General features: G+C 38.3%; 1 protein-coding gene across 1 annotated transcript in view; it reads right to left on the reverse strand.

Annotated features, from left to right (window-relative positions):
- ZNF385D (zinc finger protein 385D) overlaps nt 1–24,468 on the reverse strand; it is a 454,445-nt gene that overhangs the window by 113,172 nt on the left and 316,805 nt on the right. The window contains exon 3 of the mRNA XM_075705630.1: nt 23,066–23,208. Coding sequence (XP_075561745.1) covers nt 23,066–23,208 — 143 coding nt within the window. The remainder of the gene's footprint in view (nt 1–23,065; nt 23,209–24,468) is intronic.

Consider the following 24,468-nt stretch of genomic DNA (forward strand, 5'->3'; position numbering starts at 1 on the left):
ACTTTTTAAAAAATTATTTTTAATGCTTCTGATTACAAAGCATATTCAGTTAAAAAAAAAACCACCCACACAACACATTTTAGAGCTTTTCTCTGATGTTCTCTATGCTAGCGCATCAGACATGTTATTGCAGGGCCTAGTAGTGCTTCTATACTGAAGGTTTTGGCAGGCTTCCCCACTGTAACCTCTCTGTTTAGGAATTTATAAAGATCTTGAATGATATGCTTTTGCTCTGTACTTTATAGAAAGGAAAAGTTCTTTTCTAATTAGGGCACTTACTGACCTAAAATCAAAAGCAAATGGAAACACCATGTAAAGGTATCTTCAAACACCATGTTAAAGATAAATATTTTTGTAATGCAAAAGGAAGATAAGACAATTACACGATAATATGGTTCAATCCCTGTTGTTATTTGCTTTTAATAATGAACATTATATTAGCAAGAGAGCTGGACTGGCCATTCTGCACAGTGGAGTTCTGCCTTTTAGTCATTTATAATGCAGTGTGCTAATTCACCAGAAGTTGCTGGGTAGCAGGTCATTGTGCATACCTTTGATGTGCAAATTCATGCCTAAATGCTTTGAAGAATTAGGGCCTACAGTCCATAGTGGATTCACAGCAATATAACATCCTATCCTTCGGTACTTTATCTGAATGCTATCTCTTACAGGGAACTCCGTACGGAGAGCTGGACAAGGTGGTGTTGACTGTAATACATTCAGCATGAAAAGCAAGTTTTTAAGTAGTTGATATGCTAAAAGTGGTCTTCATCATTCTTACATTATCTGTTTGTTGCCACATTGTACTGCTTAAAAATACCCTCTATTCCTTTTATCTAGTTTGTAAGCCACTTTTCAACCAATGTGAAACAGTCAGAGTACGGCACTTTCAAAGGTTTCATGGTCCTACAAATGTTGTCATAAACATCTAATTTTAAAACTTATTAATCTTAAGGCATTACCAATTTGCATAATATAGTGTGATAGACTGCCATTTTACAGCTAACCTGTTTGTCAAAATAAATGAACAAAGTTCATTGTATGATGGTATAAAAATACAGATGTCATTGCAGAAGCTGCAAGATTCCACTAATTCTGATTTCATAATTCAATAATGAATCTGCTGAATAAATGACTTTATTATGTTAGGCTGGTAACTCGAAGTTGTGGAAGCTAAGCACTGGAACGGATGGGTGAAAGGGCTCCCTACGGTCAACAAGCCCAAGCAAAGTCCTGTAAAGGAAGCAATTCCTCAGGTGAAATAAAAGAGGTTTAATCTCGGACCTACTACTTATCCACTTATCCATCCTTGCCTCAGTTGTTCCTGTTACAGAACCAGGGAAGCTGTTTATGTTATGATGCTTCTCCTATGTTTGCCTCTTTGAAAAGCAGTCTAAAAAAGTATTTCCATAATCTATGTGTTAACAGCCAATGCAGTGGCACAAGGGTATGCCTCTGACCTGTCCCCCCAGTATCCTAGTGAGCAATTTTCACAGGAGGCAAGACTCGCCCTGTTGCCTGCATTTCGCTCCACCTCAGACCGGCTACAACACCCGCCTTTCTCACTCACTGCCTGGGAACAGTTACAATTGCCCCCCTCCATAAATACACCTCTGAGGTGACAAGCGCCTCATTTTGCACTTTTCTCTGGGTGGATGCCAACAGAACAAACTGAATCTTATTGTTGCCATTGCTGTTACACTACACCTATGGGTGTTGACCATCTCTAGAAGGTGCTTTCAGGTGCCCATGACAGAAGCTGATAAGGGGCCTTAAAACAGTTCCTCAGAGGGACACCTTTTGCCAAAAGGTGCACACAAGAGAAAAGTTAAGCCTACCCAAGGTCTGCAGATTTGGCTTTTAGATTTATCTCGGTGCTTCTCAGAGAACTCAGTTACCTGTTTGGAAGCAACATCTAAACCTGAGCCAAGAGAGAAGAGCCTTCCTCCTACACTCTTCGTCCTACACTTTCCCAGTCAATGTGTCTAAGTATGTGCTCTCTGTTCACTCACTTTTTCTCTCTAGGCAGGAATTCTTAATGGCTTAAATATTCTTTTGCTCTTAGAGTCTGGCCTGCAGAACATAAGCTTGTTAACTGAGATGGCAACAGGAACATCAATATTTTCTGGTGACAAGCTCATCACTTTTTCTGTAAGGAGCCTCAATATTCTTTCTAGAGGTAAGGTGTATATCCTTCATTGTTTTCTTCAATACCTATTCCTCCCTTGAAGCCTCATTTGATTTCATTATTGAGCCAGAATAACACCAAGCAGGTAATTTTACACAAATATAATATTCATACAAAATAACATAACTTCTCCACAGCCATATATAAAAAAACCTGTTCCAAAGAAGTTTTGATTGATTTCTGATGGTGCCTTTTCTTCATCTTTTTTTATTTTAAGCATTTTTTCATGAACAGGGAATAGTTCATAACCATGTTTATGTGATGACAGATCAAACTTAACTTACTAATGCTACTATATCAGTGAAGGGTTACTTAGAAAGAAGTGGCAACAACATACTGTCCAGTGTGTTTAAAATCTTTTATTCACATTTCCTGCTGACAGTTGCTCTTTTTTGCCATCCAGTGTTTACACTGCTGAATGACAGAAGTCCAGTTTTGCTACCATGGGAGACCAACCATTCCTACAAAAATTGAAGTAAGAGCTTCTATTCTTCAGCAGCAAGTAGCAATTTAAGCCACAGATGTACACGAAAAATATGACTGGAGAGGTCCAGGGTATGTCAGTACAAACACAGAAAACAATTCTGAGATGTGGAATTCTCCCTATCCCTTCTGACTCCCCACCTGTAATAACTTGAGCTTCATTCTTAGGATTCATCTCTCTTCCTCCTGTTTGTCAGCTAGGATACCAAAATCAGCCATAATTCAGGGGGCTTTACACATCCTGAACTTGTCCCTAATAGATAAGAGTTTTAATTATGTGGAGAGTGGGATGGTGGCACTGTCACATCATTGGCACTGGTGAGGAGGAGTCTTGAAGAAGACCTTGAAGATGAGGAACTCATCTTGAAGATGAGGAACTGAAATGATGGCATGTGATGACATATTCATAAAGTTAGTAAGAAGGAAAACGGGCATTCTGCTGTGAGATTCATAAGCAGGAAGGCTTAATACTAGAGCTTATAAACTACTACGCAAAATCATGAGAAACCAGTAGCTCAGAGGTACAGTACCTCATATGCACAGTAACAAACGCATGGGTTGATAGAAGACACTTAAGGTTTTATTTTTAATGTTCTTTGGAGGAAGTGGAACAATTGCCTTAGGGTCAGAACTGCCCGTTCCTTCATTCCTCTGTCTGCTGTTCTCTACACAGTTCCTTGCAATGCACTCTTTTTCCACAGAGGCTTTCCTCACAATCACCTTGTCTAGTTTACTCCTAATGAAAAATTTAAGAGATACACATTACTCCATCCTTTCTCACTTAGGTGACCTGATTAGGAAGGGTAGCCTCAGTGATAACATAATTTGCATGTTGTTCTGTCATCCAGCAATGCCTGCATTTATTTCTATACAGAGGGAGTTGAGGGAATTTTTTAAAAGAAAAGTAAAATAGATATAAAATAAATCAAGCTACATAAATCTTAGATCAGAATTCATTCTGTATGAGCTGCTGGACAATATGTCTGAGTTAAGGACAGGAAGCCATTAAACTTTTTGGGTCCGATAAGTTTCTGTTCCAACTCATGTTCTCTAAGAACAGTAGATGTATTCAGCCATTCCATATTACAAAGAAGATGATGTGATACTTGCCTCAAGGACTAGCATGCTATATCAGATGCATAATAGTAGTTCAAATGCAAAATACATTTTGCTGAAGGTCCCACTTCAGAACAATACAAAGTTAAAATACCTATTTTATTACTTTTTTATACTAGTAATGAAATAATTTTCTTGTAATAAGTGTGTTTTATCAAAAGAATTTAGTTTGAGACTCAGCTAGAATGTCTGCCTAAGTGATGATACTCTAAACTTAAACTCCAGTAATATTTTGGAGTGGGAAAAGTGAACTAGTTCTTACAGAATTCATTCGCTATCTCTGGGAGAAAAATGGATTGATAAGGAATTTAATTGTTCTCATTTAAATCTATCCTTGCTTGACATAACCATTAACAGCATTTAACAAAGCCTTGTTTTAGAAAAGGCATATGACTTCTATTTGAGGCTGCAGCAATAATAAGAAGCAGGGGGGTTGGGCTAGATGATCTCTCAAGGTCCCTTCCAACCCAAAAAAGCATTCTATGATTCTATGATAATGGACACATACGTAAAATCCTATAACGTTATAACCAATAGAGATTAAAACAAATATGTGCAGTGAAATATGATATCATACCCTCCTTTAGTCCCCTCCCCACAAGAGTACTCACAAATATACTGTTAAAAGATTCTGCTAATCTTTTAAAACTAAAAATACATCAAGCAGAATCTAATTAGTTACAGCCAGCAATGCTATTTGGAAATGACTCGGAAAGACATAGCTCATGTATCTAAACCATTAAGCCATTTCCAAACTACATAAGAAAATTTGGTATCTGTGAGATAACCAGCTTAAATCAGCTTAAAATAACAGGTGCTACATTTGCAGGTCTGACAATGGCCCATTTTTTCTCCACTTCATATCACAGTCTTGTGCATGAAAGGAGATGGCAGATACCTCATCCTGCTGCAGAGACGAGTCTGCAGTCAGCAGATACTACAGTTTAGAAGAATTCAGGTCAATCTCTTGCTCATCCACTTATCTCCTGTAGAACCTGAAGTAAATACCAATGTCTTTGCAGCTCAGTTAACCCACCAAAGAAAAAAATGAGGTACACAGGATGCTGAAGGACAAAATCGTTGAAGACTGAGGTGTTCAGAAACAAGGATCTACTCTTGCTTGCAACAAGCTGGTTTTGCAGACTAGCATGGAGAATTTTATCCCCATCTCTTTGCAGAACATAATATTACAAGAAAGTGATTGTCCTTGAGTCCTTGGCTATTTCTAGCTATCATTGTACTTAAGAATAAAAAGAAGACTAAATTTCTCAACTGCAAATCTATCGAAAGACTGAGAGTTTGTTGCTTGAATTTATATGGCCATGCCAAACTCACACCATGATTAAGTTTAAATTTTCTATGTGTATGAATAGCTGAAAAAGGAGCATCTATACAGTGCCTACTGCAGTGGCTTCTACTTCCTACTCCTGTGCATTACTCTTTAAGCAACCCAGGGCTGGGTTGGACTGATAGGGTTAGCACATTACACACAGAGCAGCCCTTTACAGTGAGTACGTAACTTTATCAGACTGGAATAGTCTATCACTGGTCAGAATGTCACATCCTGATTTTACTACTGAAGAAAAATAACAAGAATGTACACCCATACACATACATACAAGCCAAACCTCCTGAATTTCAATAGTAATGTTATTAAACTGCAGGAAAAAGTTAATCAAAGGAATTTAATTTTGCGCAAAGTCAAAAGAAGACATTGTTTTGCAGTAGATGTTTTGGCAAGTGGAACATAGACCAAACTCTAAGCTCTAATTGTGAGCTTCTCCCTCATAGTGTGAATTTTCCAAACTGAACATCTCACTGTCTAATTGAAGCACTCAACCAGCATATGTTCTGCTCAAGCAACTGTGTGAAGTTTGAAATACTGTATGTAAGCAGTATTAACTTCTGCTTTCAAGGCGCCAAACACTTGGAAATTCCTATTCCTTAATTTAATGCTGAAATGTAACTTCAATTACTAAGAAGTGGCCTCCTCTTGATGAAAAGACAATTTGTAAATATCCAATAGGGAATGATGTCACAGTTTAATGAAAAACGCCAATTTCCATCCATACTTCATTGCCTCTCTTGTTCTATCACCATACAGAGACATCAACAGGTTTTGAATAGTCTCGGTCACTAAGCAACATGTACATGCAAGTCTAGATAGAATCTAGTCACTGTTTCTAGATCTCAGTCCTAAGATTCATAACTTTATTTGAGAGCCATCCTTTGAACAGGAGGCAGTACAGTCTGTCACAGTTCAACCCCTATGTTTGGCATCTTTCTTTACCCTTACTCCCTATTCTTCCACATTCACTTATAAACAGTTAGCCAGAGATCCGAGACTATGAGCACTGGAAATCTTATTTTAGCTCTCTGGAGTAAAATAGCAACAATGCAAAGATCACAAACTTAGGAAAAGCATGTCTTAACCAGAGATTTATCTTATCACATAATATCTTTCATATACCTTCTCTACTTCTAATCTCATCCTTTACTCTTTCTGTTTGATACTGTGTTCCAGCAAGAGCTGAAGGGGGAAAAAAAAAAAAAAAGCAGCTGTGCACTTGAAGCTAGCTTGTTGATCAAACACAATATATTACTTCTCCCTATCAACACTGCATTGCTTGAGCTGCAGTATTCGGCAGCATTTCAGGCTGGACAGAATCCTTCCTGCTTTGTTTCTTCACCACCTCACTTTCATAGTTTCTTATCTCCCCTAAACACAATAGTCTTAGTCACTCTGCTTTGGTATAGGCCTTTAGAATTCACAGAATGATTTAGTTTGAGAAAACGCTTCTGGGTGTCATCTGCTCCAGCTCCCTAGTTCTCAACACAGCACCAACTGGCAGCCTCATCCAGGCCCTCACACTCAGGGTTTTGCCCAGTGAAGTTCTGAGTATCTCCTGGGATGGAGAGTCCACAGTTTTCCTGGGAAAAACAGTATGGTGTTTGACCACACTCACTGTGAAAAATATTGTTCCGAAGATATAACTGGAATTTCCTGTGTCAGCTGGCTACCTCAGGTATAGCATTTTAAGACAGCACAGTTGGTACAGGATTTATTGGAGGTAAGTACCTCCTGCAGATGATTAATGTCATCCCAGGTAAGTGTCTCAAATGGGATGAGTTGCTTTCTGTGTCTACACGTCTTTCTGCATTGACTCTGGAAGGAGCTAAATGGTTGGTTTAGATTGGACACTTTGTTTTTAGACATCAATTTAGGTCAGATACATGTCATCCACTCTAACTTAAATTTCTGCAAGAAACGTCATAGTATGACTTGGTTATATCCTCCTACACTGGGGACTTAGGGGCATACTTTGACACATGCATGAATTGTCAAGCATGTAGAGGTGAGAGAACCAAAAGCCAGACTTTTTTTTTTTCTTTATATTGGAATAGCCTCAAGTTAAATATCTCGGATCTTATTAAGATATTTAAATACACTAATTTTCAGCACTGGTCTTTTAACTGGCATTATCATTATATGGAATAAGTTTATTTAATGACTGTAAATTTCTAACTTAAAATAAAGAAAACATTGGCAATTAGTTTCAACATTTATTTTCCCCACTCTGTACCAAAACTCTATCTCTGTTTTTCCCAAGCAAAAGCCAGCAACATCTATGGCAGTCTAATTGCTTGTTCTTTCTACCATGAAGTTTATGGAGGTCTACCACCTTTCCTTTTAAATCATTACAGGAATATGAATTTGAGGTCTAATACACAATTGGATTAAGCCATTTGTCTTCACAGAGCAAATATATTAATTTGCATTCTTTGTTTACATCAGTTCCTTAAGATTGATTAGAAGGCCAAATCTGAATATATTCAAAACAGTTCCTTTAATTAACCATCTACCTAAGGAAGAACCAGCAGACAGTGATGGAAATAAAAATCAGATTATCAATACTAAGTTAAGAAAAGCTCAGTAGTTAGAGCCATATGCTTCTGAGGAAGACACTGTAATAGAGGTGAAAGGTATAGGAAAGGGAGAGAACTATTCAACGTCACTAGAAAGACCTGTAGATTGCAGCAGTAAATCATTCCAGACAAACTTTTCAACAACCTAAAAATGTTTATTTTTATGTAATATTTTCGCATGCTTATCTAGAGATGGACCATTGAGGTAGTCCCAGTACAGATTAAACAATAACAGTAGGACTTACCTCTAATCTTATTTTTTTTTATCTGGATGGAGCAATGAAAAAAATGCTTTTAGGCATTAAGGCATAATTTTGCCTTAAGCATAGCTGTGATAGATAGTCACATGAAAAGAGAAATTAGGTGATGGTATCAAGCAGTCATCACTGACAAACCCTGATAACGTAATACTGATAAACATTTTGTAAAGTTTGGGAGCGGGGAGGGGGGAAGGATCAGTGGGTTGTGACTCAAACGCACATATGATGGAAGCATAAAAACTTTTGTAGGGCAGATATCTGTAAACCTTTATCACTTGTAGGACTCTTCAGGCACATTACATTTTCCAAGCTTTCTGTGAATATTAGTCTGTTTTCAAAACACCAACCAGAACATGAAAACAGAGCCTTGAGGGCATGAATGCACTATCACTCCCTGTTACAGAAATGGGAAGTAAATCAAAGCACTGAAAGGGAGAAATTACTTTCCCAGAGTCAGAAGCAGGTTGACTAGGCCCTGGGAATTGTCATCAGCTAATGGGGATAAGCAATCTGCAGAACTAGTCCAGACCCATTTTGCTGAACTTACTGATCGCTGCCAGCCTGCTTAGGTTGTCCACACCAAAGGGTGCAGAAGCATGCTGGACTCGCTCCAAACGAGGGACTCAATGAAAATTAAACAAATGACCAATAGCCGCAGACCTGGTCAGTAATCTGTTTAGAATTACCATTTAAGAGATTACTGGATCACAACCACAGTCTAAGCATACTGTCTCATGTTGCCATTTAACCATTTGAATGGAAGGTAACCTATTGATATTTCAGCAGTATTTATTTTATAAAATTCTTCATGGAGATTTAAAAGGAAGCTCCAGCTAGCAATCTTTTAAATGAGCAGAAGTGAAAGAGGGGCTGGTAGTGATTACTTTGTAACATAACAGATGGATAGTAAAGCCAAATTAAAGTTACTCAGAATTGACATCTCTTGTGTAAAATTAACGATGGATAAATGAGATGAAATAAAATAAGGCCTAAGGATGTGTTTTAAAAGACTATAATTTCAACTTGAACCTTTGAGGTTCAAACTCATTAGACTAACTTGAACAGATTTTCTTTTGTTCTATGTGCTTCAGTATTACTGGCTTGAGGAAGAAACACATCAAAGAGGCTACTTCAGGCTCAGACGACATGAGGAGAAAAAACAAAAACAATACATGGCTATCTTATCATCTGGAGTTTTGGACTGGCTACAAACAGCATCCAAATTAATTCCCCAAGCTTGCAATGAGTCCCTGCAAGCTCCTGTTGCCATACAGAACTTCTCTAAGTTCAAAAACTACCTGAATGGTGCTATCTGTAAGATTGGCAACTTTTATGCAATAAAATTGCCAATGCCTTTGAGAATCATCTCTATCAGCAAGAATATGCTTCCTCAACAAAATTTTGTTTAAGACTAGGGATTTCTCTCTCATTCTGTACTATGAACAGTCAGGAACAACTAAGTGAAATTAATGATTTTTTATACTTCTATGTGACAAAAGCCTAGCAAGACAATCATTTCTTAGCATAGCTCGGAAGCCTGGAATAATGCATGCTTATCACCAGCTGTAGCCATCTAAAAAATCTGCTGATTATATAATCATCTTAAATCCCTGCGTAGGTTGAAGACTTAAATGTTGTTGATGATAGCTAAAGACCAAAGCAGATGATTGTTAATCCTCCTCTTATTTAAGAGAAGTTATACACTAAGTAATACATTATTGCAGTATTAAGTGGCTTTTTGCTTTACTGATTAATCTTGTGTCTTACTAAAAAGCTTAACAAATGTTTAAGATGTTTAATTACTGAACTTGAAGTTGTTCTTTACAACCTTTCTCCTGGTGTGTTCTGGTCCACAGAAATGCTGTTTTAAGAAACAGATAAAATATTGCAGTGTTTTACTGTGAGTCCAGCTAGTATGAAGCAGAAATATTAATCAAACCACAGAACTGAGTAGGTAAGGATGAGAATCGTAACACATTTTATACATTGGGTGTTCTGTATTTTTGAGTTCTGAGTTGGTTAGGTTCTGCCTTTTTCTCATTAAACTAGAGACAAGAAAGTTTTAATTTTACCAAAATTAACACTTCCCTTACTTGTTTACATTCAAAGTTAATACTTTCCTTGTATTAGTACAAATGCTGTTAACCACAGAATTTTGCTTGTTTGTACTTTCACCTGAGCTTCTCAAGGGACACTAAATTTATTATCTCACAGAGAGAACTATTTACCCTCAGGGTCAGCGTCAATTTATGTGCCAAATCTCTTGCCGTATCACAGAAGCTTCTAAAAAAGAAATTGAAGGACTTTTGAAAAAGTTGCAGTGGTTTGTGAAGAAAGAGCTAAAGCAAATAATTCTAAATGAAATACAACTTTTCCCAATCAACTGAATGTTGGGGTCCTAGCAAATAAAAGAAAATAAAAACTAATCTTCAGATCCATAGTTTTTTGTGCAATTCGGTGTCATTTGAAACAGGCATTTCTTCACATGCTAGAAACTCAGCCTGTTCGAAGAGATAGGAGATTTTTTTGTGTGTGTGTGACACTACAGAGGATACATACATATACAGTATTTGCTGAGGTAGACTACTTTTATTCATTGCTTTGCTTAATGGAAAAAAAGGCACTTAAGACCAAAAATACATGCTCTCCTCTGTGTGCACAGAAATTTAAGAACAATTCCCCTTCATCAGGGAATCCTTACTGAGGAACAGAGTGAACAGCTGTGGAGCTATGACATTTTATAGTATCTGAGGGTTTGTTCTTAAAGAAGGATTTTGTCTGATTCCAGAAGCACAGACTTTTTAATGTTGTGCTTGTTTTAGTTCAGTTTGAGACATATTTTCAGTAAGTACTGAGGTAATTTCTCTCTTTTCTTTAGAATGAAAAACGTAATTAGGTTTCAAACAGATATAGCTCCCATAAAATAAAAATCAATAAGATAAGATTTAAAGAGAACAAACTTGCTTCAAAAAGTTTTAGGAGACATTAATTTCCTGGGAAAAGCATGTAACTAAAAAGGAAAGGAACTGTTCCTGCCAGGAACAAAAATGTAAGGACACTTTAAGTGGAAACTGGATACTTTAACTTGCTTTGCAATGTTTCCACCATTACTTTTTTTTTTGTGTGTGTGTGTGTGTGTGTGTGAAGGAAATGCATCTTTCAAATACCTGTTCTGAGATATTTCTAAGTCTCTCTTCTTGAAAACCTTCTGCTCTTCCTCCCACCTCTCTTCCAAGCCCAACACCATATATCCAGTATTTTCCAATCCTTTCACTGGCAGTCTCTGCACTGCCGCTCCTCTCCCAGACACCACTCTCTCATGTTACTTCCTAACGCCAACAATAGCTTTTGCTGCTTCTCAGAGCCGACAGTGCCACTTGGGAGGACCCTGCTATAATTAACTCTGGCATCACCCCTGTGATTTATCTTTGTCATCTGAGTCCTAGCAACACCAATAATGTACATAGCAGACACAAAACATGAGTAAGGCGATGGACATTTCTTCATCCACTTCCAGCTCCCACAAGCACAGCACCTTAAAAATCGTGCTTAGACTTCTACTGTTTATAGCAAGTCATAGTTCGTATACTCCCATCTTTTCCTACTACTTAGGTTGCCCAAGGAAATTTTCCTACATATCTCCCTGCCTGGATATATTAGGCACTGTCTGGAGAAGGGAATGAGGAAACTCAAATTACCTCATTAGTAGTTAAAATAAACAAACTCTCCTGCTGATCCCATCCAGTTCAGCATGTTACCTCATGGAGGGCTATCACATGCCAAGACAACACATTTGGCTCAAGAACTTCCTAAAATATACCTCACTGGAGACATTGTCTGGCAAGTGTTGCTATAGATGTTCTCTACTCTTCTGCTCTTCCTTAAGTTGTCAGAGAAAGGCTATAGGAACAGATAATGCTTTGGCCTGGTCCTGGCTTTTGTTACCTTGCTATAATCTCATCGCACCACCCTCAGGTACCACAGCTACCCGACTTGTTGAAACTAAAGATTCTATGCATAAGTACATCAGATCAGCTACTTGACTTTTCTGACAATGGAGGGCTGATTAGGTCAAGAAGAAAAAAAGCCATGATAATAGGCCTATACTATTTTCAGGATCCCAAACGGATATCTTTGTAAGGTGGACATAGTTCCCTGGACGTCCCTTGGACATAAGGGACTGCGATAAGCCTAGTGAAAGCTGCACAGGAACAAAGGAAGTAAAGGCCGCAGGCTTACACCTTTTCTGGCTTCTTGACAAATGTCCCAGGAATAACTTAAATACCAGTCCCCTAAAATTTTCTTCAAATATTCCCTTCACAGGGTTATTTTGTTCAACTGCAGGAACTCTTGCCATGGCCTCCATTCGTTAGGATTGCTCTCTCTGCCATTCAAACATCCTAGCAATTTTACAGTAGCAAAATGCTGAAAGAAACTTCTGCTGGTCGGCTTTCCAGCAGGCTTTACACCACCTCTAACTGTAATTAAGAATGTCTCTTTCCTATACATCTTTATATTTTTATCTGCATTTTTCATTCAGTTATAGACTATTTAGCCTTCTCTTGTGAGTCCTTAAGACAGCGTTTACATTTCATTCTAAACATGATTGCTTTTGTTGTGTAAGGAAACTACACAATTTATTTAAAATTTTTGTTTCTTTCTGATAAAAAATAATATGTAAGTGTAATATGTCATCTAAAACTTTTTACTCATGATATCACAAAACATTTAATTCTGGACAAAATATAATGTTTGACAGAAAACTGTTGATTTGTATTCTTTTAAATAGTAAGAATTTGATAGTCATCAATTTACATAAACCAATGTATTTAAAGGAGAAACACTGATTTCCTGAGAGATACGAGCTTTTGTACTGTTTTTTATGAATTATTTTGGTTACTAATTTAATCTGTATGGATATTTACACAGTATTACTTTAAGCATTCAGTAGAGCCAAAGGAAAGATGCCAGGAAAAACAGTAGTTGCATGAGAATCCGGAGTTCTATATCCAATTCTACTGTACAAGTCCAACATATAACCTTTGGGGATTTCTTCCCTTATCAAAAGAATGTTAGGATGAAATAAATTAGACAGGACATGGACATTACAGAAATATTCCATCAGAGAGTGCATCATACAATGACTCTAGATAAAGAAGTTGTTCAGCATGTGCCATTTATCAGCCCAAACTACTGTGACTAAAAAGAGTGGGAAAGAGCGAGCCCCAAATCTTTTTTGTTATCATAAAGGATAAAAGTGAGTGTCTTTTAGGACAAGTTCCTGAATAACAGCAGCACTGTTACTGCATGCTATGAATAAGCAATTAACGAGGTAATTGTGCTTAGGACTGTATTTACTGTGTGTAAAATTACCTGTCATGCAAACTCTTGCTTTTTTCAACAGATACCTTTGCAACTCCTAAGAACAAGCTGCAGGTTGTACAAAAAAATTCAGTAAATAGTTATTCAGCTAGGTTAGGAACACAAACATGCCTAAGGATAGGAAAGATTCATGCCTTATTTTAAATCTTTCCAAATGTCTGTCTCATCAACAGAAATAATAATAATACTGATTTTAGAAGTTTATCACTCTTTTTCCTCCTCAGACTACAGTAATCAAATCACTGCTTTAAGTAATTCCTTTTCACTTTAATTGCAGCTTTTTAAAAACAGGTTAATAACCATCCATATTTAAACTGCAGATTTTATGAGTTATACTTATTATGCAACCCATTAAAGTTTTATAGTCTTTGCAGAATAAAATAATCATTGATCTTTTTCATCTGAGTGCTATTAAGACAAAGGGTGTAAACATCAACTGATTAAAACATTATTTAAAATGCTTTACAAAATGCTTTATAAAATCTAGGTTTAAGTAATTCCACTCATAAAGACTTGACAAATCTGAAGAGCACTTAATTTAATTTCCTTTACGAGAACATTTTGCATGCAAAGCAAAAGCCTGAGGGACCCTCAGTCCCCAATAAAGGCTACGCTATTGCCTTTGCCTTGGATACTATTGCTGGATACTGTGCTGTGCAGTGCCCTCCAGCAAATGTGTAAAGCAGAATGAGGTAACTCAGAAAGTTTATTCTTTCACTATTGCTAATAATCAGTTAAACAAACAAGCATGTGAGGTATTTAGATCCTATTGGCTGTTTTAACAATAACAAGAAACCACTTATGTAAATTAAAAATATACACAGAAAACAAAGCTTGCTGTGTGCCATTTTTACGTATGTGGAACCCTTTGTCCAGAGATCATTTCCACCCTACAACACTGCTCAAGAAAATGCCTTCACATTTATACTCCATAACCTACTGTATAGACTTTTATCTGATAGTGTAGTCATGAGCTTATACAAACAGGGTGCTTCTGCCTCAGACCTTTTCAGTTGATTATGGACATGAATTGGTGGAGACTAGTTAGAAGTCCACCCATTCTCACATGGCAAAAAGGAGCAGCACAAACATCTGTTTTTCAGCCACAAGGTGCTGAGTGACTGTTGAGTGATATACTGCCAGAAAAATCCTGAAGAAACTGTGAGCTATCAAACAGATGGTGGAAGTGCATGTGCTATACGCTCAGCCTGCACGAAGAACAACATCCTACCCACACCCACAAAGTAAATACAATCAATCTGCAGGCGGCAATTGCCAAAGGACCGCCAGCATCGAGACATCGGTGAGGACCTTGAATGAGGCCACAGAGCTGAATGCCAACAGAGATGGTAGCTGCAGAAGGCCAAACGTAGGTGACGCTATTACACACACACTGGAAATAAGTCTTCCAGATAAATCAGACAGATTTACTAAAGGCACACATCACACTCCAAAAACTGGACAGCAACCAGGAAACAGGTATGGTTGCATAATTTACATCCATGTTACAGTTACAGAGATGAATTCAAGGATAGGTATTATAATGTTCAGCAAGGTGAAATGACACAAACTTAGGCTATTTTAAGATAATCTTAACATTTGCTTCCCCAGGAGAACATGCATCCTAGAAACCTGAATTTCTACTAAAAGCAATCACAGAAGGTTGGAGCACCCTTGATACAAATTTAATTTAAATAAAAATAAAACTTTTTAACAGAACTTTTTTTATGGTATCTACCCATTTGTACCCACGACCAAACTCCTCTCAAGACTGCTGTACTCTATGCAGCAAGAGGTGACAGCTGCTCATCATAAGCCTAGGAGACTGCTAATTCCCTAACTGGAACATAATCCTGTTCAAATATGTTGTGAGGAATCAGAGAATGGGTTGGGTTGGAAGGGGCCTTTAAAGATCATCAAGCCCAGCCCCCCTGCCACAGGCAGGGACATCTTTCACCAGATCAGTTTGCTCAAAGGCCCATCCAACCTGACCTTGAACGCTTTCAGTGATGGGGCATCCACAACTTCTCTGGACAACCTATTCCAGTGTCTCACCACCCCTATAGTAAAAATTTTCTTTCTTCCAGTCTAAACCTACCGTCTTTCAGTTTAAAAACATTGCCCCTTGTCCTGTCACTACAGGCCCCGGTAAAAAATCTCTCTCCATCTTTCTTATAAGCCCCCTTTAAGTATTGAATAGCCACAATAAGGTCCTCCCAGAGCCTTCTCTTCTTCAGGCTGAACAACCCCAACTCTCTCAGCCTTTCTTCATAGCAGACATGTTCCATCCCTCTGGTCATTTTTGCAGCCCTCCTCTGGATCCGCTCTAACAGGTCCATGTCTTTCTTTTATTGGGGACCCCAGAACTGGATGCCATACTCCCGGTGGGTCTCATGAGAGCGGAGTAGAGGGGCAGAATCACCTCCCTCAACCTGCTGGCCATGCTGCTTTTTATGCAGCCCAGGATATAATTAGCTTTCGGCACTGCAAGTGAACACTGCTGGCTCATGTCCAATTTTTCATTCACCAGTACCCCCAAGTCCTTCTCCACAGGGCTGCTCTCAATCCATTCATCACCCAGTCTATACTGATATTGGGGATTGCCCTGACCCATGTGCAGGACCTTGCACTTGACTTTGTTGAGCTTCATGAGGTTCACATGGGCCCAATAAAAGCAATTCCAAAACCAGGGCCAGAAGTGCTGCTAAAATATAAGGTAATGTTAAGAGAAAGATAACAAGAAAACTTTTGTTGATGCCTGGGTTGAAACTTGCAGGAGTCCCAGCTATAAGTTGCAAGCAGAGGCCAAAAATTTTTAGAGGAGTTTGCAAAGGTGTTAAGGCTAGATTTAGTAGGATGCTCCTTAACAATGCATCAGGTTGAAAGAAAATAACAGCAATCATTCTGGAGTCAACCACTAGGGAGCTGAGACACTACTCCCCAGCCGCTCTGCAGAGCAAGGGAAAATAACAGCCATGCAATCACAGGCAACCATGGGAAGATTACCTGAGGGTTGCCGGAACACTCATTTATGTACAGTCAGAATAGGAGCTCTGTTCCCTGTCTGTGACATAGAGCATAGACCATACATAAGAACAGGCAGACAGAGTATGCCTGGAGATCTGGATCCACCCTAAACTGACTCAAAATTGGAAAAAGATGAAGCTTAATTTCACCATGTCTCCTGAGCTGTAAACATCTCCTCTACATCAGAGGACCAGAACTTTACTGTTATTTCAAACAGAGCCCAGGGTGTAGCTTAAGGATTTAAAAGTACAGCAAATAAACCTGGCCAATTCAAATAACTGAATATTTCATACTGATGTTGACTCATTCCTGTTTTGCAAGCACAAAATAAAAACACCTGAATTGCCAGGATTTTCTTGTGTTTGCTCATTCCCTAATCCCTCTTCTTCCCCTGCAGACTTCTTAATTAAATGTCCTGGCCAGTGATGAAAACATTATTATAATGAAGAATTCCTGAACCCAAACATTATTTTTGCAGTCTTCCGTATTTTGAAAAATATTCAGCTAAACAGCAATAGACATATAGACCATAAAGAAGAGTATAGCTATCTTACAGCTCAATTGCAGTGCTATGGAAAGGAAAAGAGCAAGCCAAACCCCCTGTTTCCAGACACCTGTAAATGAGCAGCCATGCAAGAAATATCCCCAGAAGCAATAATCCCCTCTGTTTGTCTAACAAATTAACAATTTGGTGCAGTACAGTTCTCCACCTGATGAAGGTCCTTCTCATGGAAATAACATTAAAAAGCAGCACAGACTATAGTTTTACTGCCAAGTTCTTCTACATAGGCAGTATTCCATTTTGATTCACATGAAACTGAGGCCATTGTGTTGTCCCCTGACTATCCTCTTCTGGAAACAAAGCATTCTGACAGCATGTCGTCACTACTGAACTTTAAAGAATTTTATATGATGAGCAAAAATAGTCTTGTTATGCTCCTCTGCTCAATTGAGTCACAAAACATAGAACAAAACTACTATGTAGAGACGTACAAAAAACCTGGGTTTATCTTGTAAATTTCAGGCTGCTAATGTTTAGAAAAACTAACATGTATTTCAGATTCCTCCTCCACTCTTCACTATCAAAAGCTACATCTTATTCATAATATCCAGAAAATTGGCACATCATTTCTGCAGCACATATCTCTCTCCTAGACAAAAAACTATCCGGGACAAGAGCCTAAGGAAAAGATTTTTAAAACGTCTTCTGGCAGCTTTTTGACAGGTTCTCTCCACATTTCCTGGCATCACCCTTCCCAGAAATACTTGTCAGCCAGCAGGTTTTCTACATTGTCCATTTCTATCAGTTGCCTGGCCACCATAGGACAAGACTGCATTTCCCAAGCAACCATGAAGTTACGCTCTGTATGAGCGAACTCAGTGGTTATCAGCAGGCCAGGCAGAGCCTGACAGCAAGACCAGAGTGAGGAGAAAAGCAGCTCCCAGTGAAACAAGCCAGCCATATTTGCCTGCTGCTGATACCTACAACCACAAGCCTCACCTCTATAAATAGAGAGTGCAGCCTTTGTACTGCCCTGGAAGCTGCTAGGACGTTGCACAGGCTAGTTTTCAGGAAGCAAGGAGCACTACATTGGCACCCTAACCCAAGCTGATGCTGGAGCCCTAACCTACGGGCAATGGCTGCTGTCACCTCCTCCTCCTTTCCCGTATGGCAAATCTCTACCAGGGGAAGGTGAACCATGAAGCCCTTAATATTGCAGCTGGGGCTACTGGCATAGAACAAGCAAACAGGAAAAATCGGGGGACTGAACAAGGATTACTACAGATGAATCATGAGACAGAGATGTCTGTAGAGTAACAGTTCATTTTCCATCCATGTTTAGTACAGTTCTGACATTGCCTTCCAAGTCATACGTTTCTAGTCAAAACTGTAATCATGTTTCTTTCCAAAGGATGCTTCTTTGGGAAACTTTCCACTGGCAACAAGGGGAGATCAGGCTTTAATTTGGAGTTAGGATGGAGCTTTTCAAGCAACATCCCTATTTCTGCTTGCAAGTAGATTTCTGCTTACTCAGATCTTCTACATTGTGGACCTCTTCCACTACAGATTATGCTCATATTACAGTCTACAAAGTGTGATATAATATTTTTCAGAATTTTTTCAGGAAAATGGTCAGCATGTCCTCCAAATAATAAACAAACAAGGAGTGCAATGCATTGTCTGATTTTCCACCTAGTGATGGCAAATGTCCTAGATTTGTAAACTTTAAATTCTGTCTCTCAAGAGGCTGAAATATATAATTCTGAGAGCTTCAGAAATAAGCAAAACCTGGTGTCTGGTGCATCTAAGCTTTGAGGGTGATGGGCATCAGAGACGATAAAAAAGATCTGAGTTTTTTTCTGTGGGAGGGTCACTTAGGGCTGATACTGATGTCTACCAAAATGAAGCATTTCCTCTTAGTCCAGGGACTCATATCAATATTTTCCTACAAGTTAATTAACTTCTAGACTTTGATGTTTTGTGAAATTTCTTTGCAACCAACCATTGGCTCATGAACAGAAACATCATATATGCACATTCACACGCACTCACGGACCAGCACGTGCTGGTCAATGCAACTGCTAAAGCTTTGTGTCTCTAAGAACTAGCTTCTCACTCAGCAGATGAAAATGCAGAAGTATACCAAATGTTTGCTAAATGATCTCAAACATTTTTCAGAATAGACAATTTAATTATTTTTCTATTCCTCTGACAATCTTCAAATCATATTTTAAAAAGCTACATAAGCATTGTTTATAGTCGTAGTTTCATTCATAAAATTTAGCCACTTAAATCCCATACACTGACTCATCTTTTTATATCAGATAAACTTGCAATGAACTTGTAATTTTACAGGGTCTGCACCAGTGGGCTGTTTTCAGTCTGAACAGCTGTGTTGTTAAAATTTCTTTTTACATACAACTTGAGGGTACCCATTTGCTTCACAATTAAGAGCATAACACCTACAAATGTTCAGCTAACCAGATTGTTAATTGGTATGTTTGCTTTACGTTTTCTCGTATAAATAGAAAATGTTCCCCCTGAAACTGAATGGTTCAAAGGTTCACGTTATCTTCCTTGCATTTTTCAGGTTACTCACTTTTTACTTTTCCCTCTCCTCAGTGTTCAGAGGTATTACTGACAAAGGTCTGCACACCCCATGTTATCTCTTCTATTCTCTGCTCCAATGAAAGCTTTTGCCTTTGTAGAAATCAGTGCTGAATGTTTTCTTCAGAGGCGTCCAGCAAAAACTGAGCTAGCTTTAGAGCAAAGTCATCAATAACAAAGAAAGTAATCTTATGTTTGTAATAAACTGAAACAAGGTGAAAAAATATTCTAAAATACACCACCTTACTATTATTATTTGTGATACTTAAGATCAGTATTTGGTTTCGTTAGTTCTTGTATAAGTTGGTAAGTTACTTTTGCTTTCACCTCTACTAGTATTTTTATCCAGTTCATCTGAATCCTCAAATTCCCTTAAGATTGTCTTTAGACAAAATTAGAAGCATAACTGCTTGCTAAATGGGAGCATTCCTCTGTAAACATACAATACAATGTCAGCACTTCTGTCATCTGATTTCTGAGTGGAATTTGATATATCAGCTGTGAATAGCTTATGACCTGTCCCATTACGTGGGATTCATCTAACTAACTAAATGTAGATGCAGCTGAGCCAGCCCCTCATTATAGTCAGCAGAGATGAATGGGAACTTTCAGGGTTCACTTCACCTCATGCCAAAGTAGACATATAGGGCGCTTGCATTGCAACCTACCTTTGTGTATTTTTCTCCACTTAAAAAACTGGAGAAATTGCTCATTTTGTTGTATTATCTTTTGCGAAGAAACTTAGGCTGATTAGGTCAGATGCCTATGCCTACCACAACCAAACTCTCAAGTTGAGTTAGGATTGCCATAACCAGAGACCACTTCTTTTCTCTGAAACATGACTGAATTTTTACTCAAGTTTCTCCTTGATCATGCTCTTCTCAAGTAAAGGCTGTTGAAAAGTGGCCAGTAAATGGCCAAAACTCTGGACTTCCTTCTAGCCTCTTGGGAAGCAGCCCAGACATGCTGCCAAACTCGTTAGTTCCCATGTAATTCTGTTAGGGTCAAGAAGTCTTTAGAAATCCATTTCCTAAGACACAATCTATGACCTTGATGTCTCAATCAAGGGTAAAGCCAATTTATCGACAACATGAGAGAGAACATCCAGTTCAGGTGTTCTTTTACTGACCACCTGCTTGACCTTGGTTTAGCCACAGAACATAAATGCTTCTCCGCTGACACTGTGTAGGATTGTCAATGAAGTCAATGAATATCAAGTATTATCAACAGCTACAATCGTTCATGAGTATACATATTTACAAAGATAATTTTTCGGTTAACACTTGTTTTCTGTCTCACATTCACATACTTAAAGCCCTTGTCGGACATCTTGTTTAAAGTCTAATATGACTTGTGGGTTACCTTCTCCTTCGGCTGATAATGCTCAGCAGCAGCTGATGTGTCCCCAAAAGATTCGTCAGCTTGGAAAGAATTTCTGGAAATATGCAGAACTTCTCAGCTAGCCTACACGTTTGGAGGATGCCATCAACCAGCTCTGGCATATGAGCTAAACATAGCAACATTCAATAATGTACTGCTCAGAATGAAAATGGGAACACTGAGTATGATGCTGCATGTCAGCACACATGATGAGAAGGCAAAGGTCACGTTGCAAGGCAAAGACTATGAGCAGCAAGGCAGGTGACAGCAGCTTCGATGACAGCATCCTCACACTCGGGACTGACATACTCAGCAAAGGTGGACTCGGCAGATGGGCACACATCGCAGGAAGCAGTACTCTGCATGGGAACAAACTTCAGACTGCTGTTAAATAGGGCTGCTAGTCTCACTCTTGAAACCTAGGCTCAGTTTACTGAAAAACTGAAGAGACGAGGAGTCTGTGAAGTCCAATTTACAGTGCTTATACCAAACGATATCCTACTAAGATGATGTTCGGGAGTAACAGGGTTTTGAAAGGAGTCTATTTTTACTTTCTTACTTCCAAATTAATACAAGCACATCTTCCCCACCCTCTCCCCCAAGATAATCATAGTATAAAATCAGTCTTTGTAAGAAAAAAAGAAACTGCAAAAGATTAACAATTATTTATTAAAATTCATCATTAAAACTGCATTTGAATTATGCAGAGTTAAACAATTTGCAAAACAATCTGCAGACTCTGAACAACGGAAAATCCTGAAAAAAACAGAAATTCTAATAGACAATTTCTAAAAATTCAGCTGGCCTATTGCATTAAACACAAACAGAGACCACAAAGGAAAACTGGTAAAAAAAAACCCTAAAGCATACTAAACAAGTCTAATAGTTTATCCGTTTCATTATCAGTTATCAGTAACTTGGTTAAAACCGGCACTTTTTAAAACTTCGCTGCATACTGATATACATTTTAAAATTTGAAAAAGTTTCTTTGTAATAAAAAGTTTCTTTGACATACTGTTTCTGAGCATTTTAAGACTTGCAGCTTATAGCTTCTCTGATCTCTATTAATGCTGTGAATTGCATGAATTTAAGACTGAATAAATAAACATTTTTGACAATTAGTTCATTTTAATTAATTTAAAGTAAAATGAATATCCATAAAAGGTAAATAAGTGAACATTTAATTATGGAAATTTGCTATTGATTACAACAAATGCTTCTAGAATGGGCATGTTCTTTTACTACTCTTAATTATTGTAATTAAGATTTTTGCGTGCTAATTAAAATTGTTTTGGCATGCCAAATTCCAGCCCTCTCTCTGTCTCTCAAAGTAGGTAAGCACACTTTTTTTTTTTTTTATATATTTAGTGTATGTAAATAAGGCAAAGAATGTCCCGGAGTACATTCAAATTAAAAAGAGGCATAATTCTGTAAAGTCGAAATTAACATAAAACCAATTTAGATCTTTTTTTAGTTTTAGAGCATTAAATATCTCAGCCAGAAACAGGAAAATCAAAACATTCATGACGTATGTCAGTAAAATAACGAAAATACTTACGGAGGAATAAGATTTCTATAATCATAGATAGTATGACTAAGTAAAAAAATTATTAAAGAGAAATCTAACCTTGTTTTAACCTAAGGCGTGAGAAATAACATATCCTAACCTGAAAAAAATACACTGGATTGTTTGCCAGTGAATAGCTCATATACCAGCTAATGCTGTTCTCATTCTTACTTTAATTGCCCTGACAGTTTTATCTTTTGTAGCCCCTCCAATTTGTAAATTTTAAGTATTTCTCAGGAAGCCTGTTGGGGATGGGATGTAGAATGCCATCACTATGAGAGTTTCACTCTCTGAGAGCTGCAGCAAACTGTAAGTTAGTGAAACTCTGCACACCTTAAATTAGAGTGGGAAAGTCACAAGCCCTGGGACTGAGTACGGCCTGCAACTTTACTGCATGTCGCTTGGGATCATATCATTTTTTCCTTTTACATTACTTCTGGCTAACACTCAGCTAGGCCTTAATTTATGGCCTACCAGTGTGTCTGAAAGAGCTATTTGGCCCTTAGTAATGGAGAGGATATTCCAGGTTTAATTGAGTACATAAAATTCTACTTTGTGCCCTCTTGAGTCTTCCATGGAAACTGTGGCTCACTGAAGTGGACAGTAACTGTTAGGAGCGTACTTACTGCATTGAAGTTGGGGAAGAGATTGACTGCTGCGGCAGTGTCCAGAGGAAACGGAAGAAATGGTTTAATATCCAGCGACGGCTGCAAAGGTGGAGCAGGAGGACGCACTAGGGCTGGAAGAGCAGGGCTCTGGCATGTACCACCTATGTGCAGAAAGAGACACAAAGCATTCAGCAAGTACTACGATTGGGGGTGGGGGGAAGCGCCAACGCTAAAAAGCAACAATAAAAAGTCAATATTGGATTAAACAAATACATTTTTATTTGTCCACAAATTACTGCATTACTGAAAAAGAGCACAGCTGACTCAGTGACTGCTGGTTATGATTCTTTGCCAGTAATTGCTTCAGGTATTAGTCTATCGTTATTTAAATTAAAATTTAATTTAGCTAATAAACCATTTCTCTCCCTGGATTATCTGGAACAATAGTTCAGCATATGTCTGACTTCCCTTTAGAGCTTCAGCTAGTCTCATTCTGCTATAATTTCAGTATTCCATCCCAATGTTATTGCTCAGCCCTCCAAAGGCAAACTGCTCCAGAAGAAAAAGAACAACAACTAGCTGTTCGGCTCAGCAAAAGTCATGTCATTTGCAGACTTTTGATTTTTTAATTAAATGCTCACTCATGGAACTTACAGCTTCATAGCCACCCTAAACCTTGCAAACACAACATACCTTGCTGCCTCAACAGTTGATCAGCACAAATCTAAATTAAGAACAATTTCAGCAGCCACCGAAATTCTGTTTACAGGAAGGTACTGACGAACACTTTCTGCTCTTGCAAGGGGTGGAGCTGGTTCAGACTCGGTACAGCAGGAGGCTCCTCCCGGCTAACACTACCAACCACCAGCTCTGTGGGAACATAATGCAAATGAAGAAACCCCCTTGCATACCAATAAGTCGCTACCTGTTTGCGGCGCACCCTATTTTACTTACTTGTTTGCCCCTTGCCACAGCCAGCTAAAAGCTGGAAAGCTCCAAGCCCATTCTCTGCTTCCAATGTCTCCCATGTTTTGGTTGCACTCCAAAACATCAATTCCCTGTTAATTAAGGACTATTTGGATCCTAGGAAACTGTTAAAATATGCCAGTGTTCTTCTAATCTGAGAGGCAGGCAACAGACTGTAAAGACCTGCTGGTAAGAGTCCAAGAAACATTAAAAAAAAAAAGGGGGAGATTTACCCCACTCATTGAACAGAGACACAGGCAGACAGACCAACAGAGGGAGAGATCCCAAATCTGTTTTTTTCCTCTTGTACATACAGACACTTCATTAGACAAGCTGCATACATTCTTTAAGAGCCCAAATATAAAGTAATCAGAATGATATACGGAATCTCTCCATATTTGGCCAGCAAATCTGCTAACAAGGTTTGCCATTGAACGCATCTAATTGAGGGGTAA

Source organism: Pelecanus crispus, chromosome 2 (assembly GCF_030463565.1).
Source record: "Pelecanus crispus isolate bPelCri1 chromosome 2, bPelCri1.pri, whole genome shotgun sequence".
Lineage (NCBI taxonomy): Eukaryota > Metazoa > Chordata > Aves > Pelecaniformes > Pelecanidae > Pelecanus > Pelecanus crispus.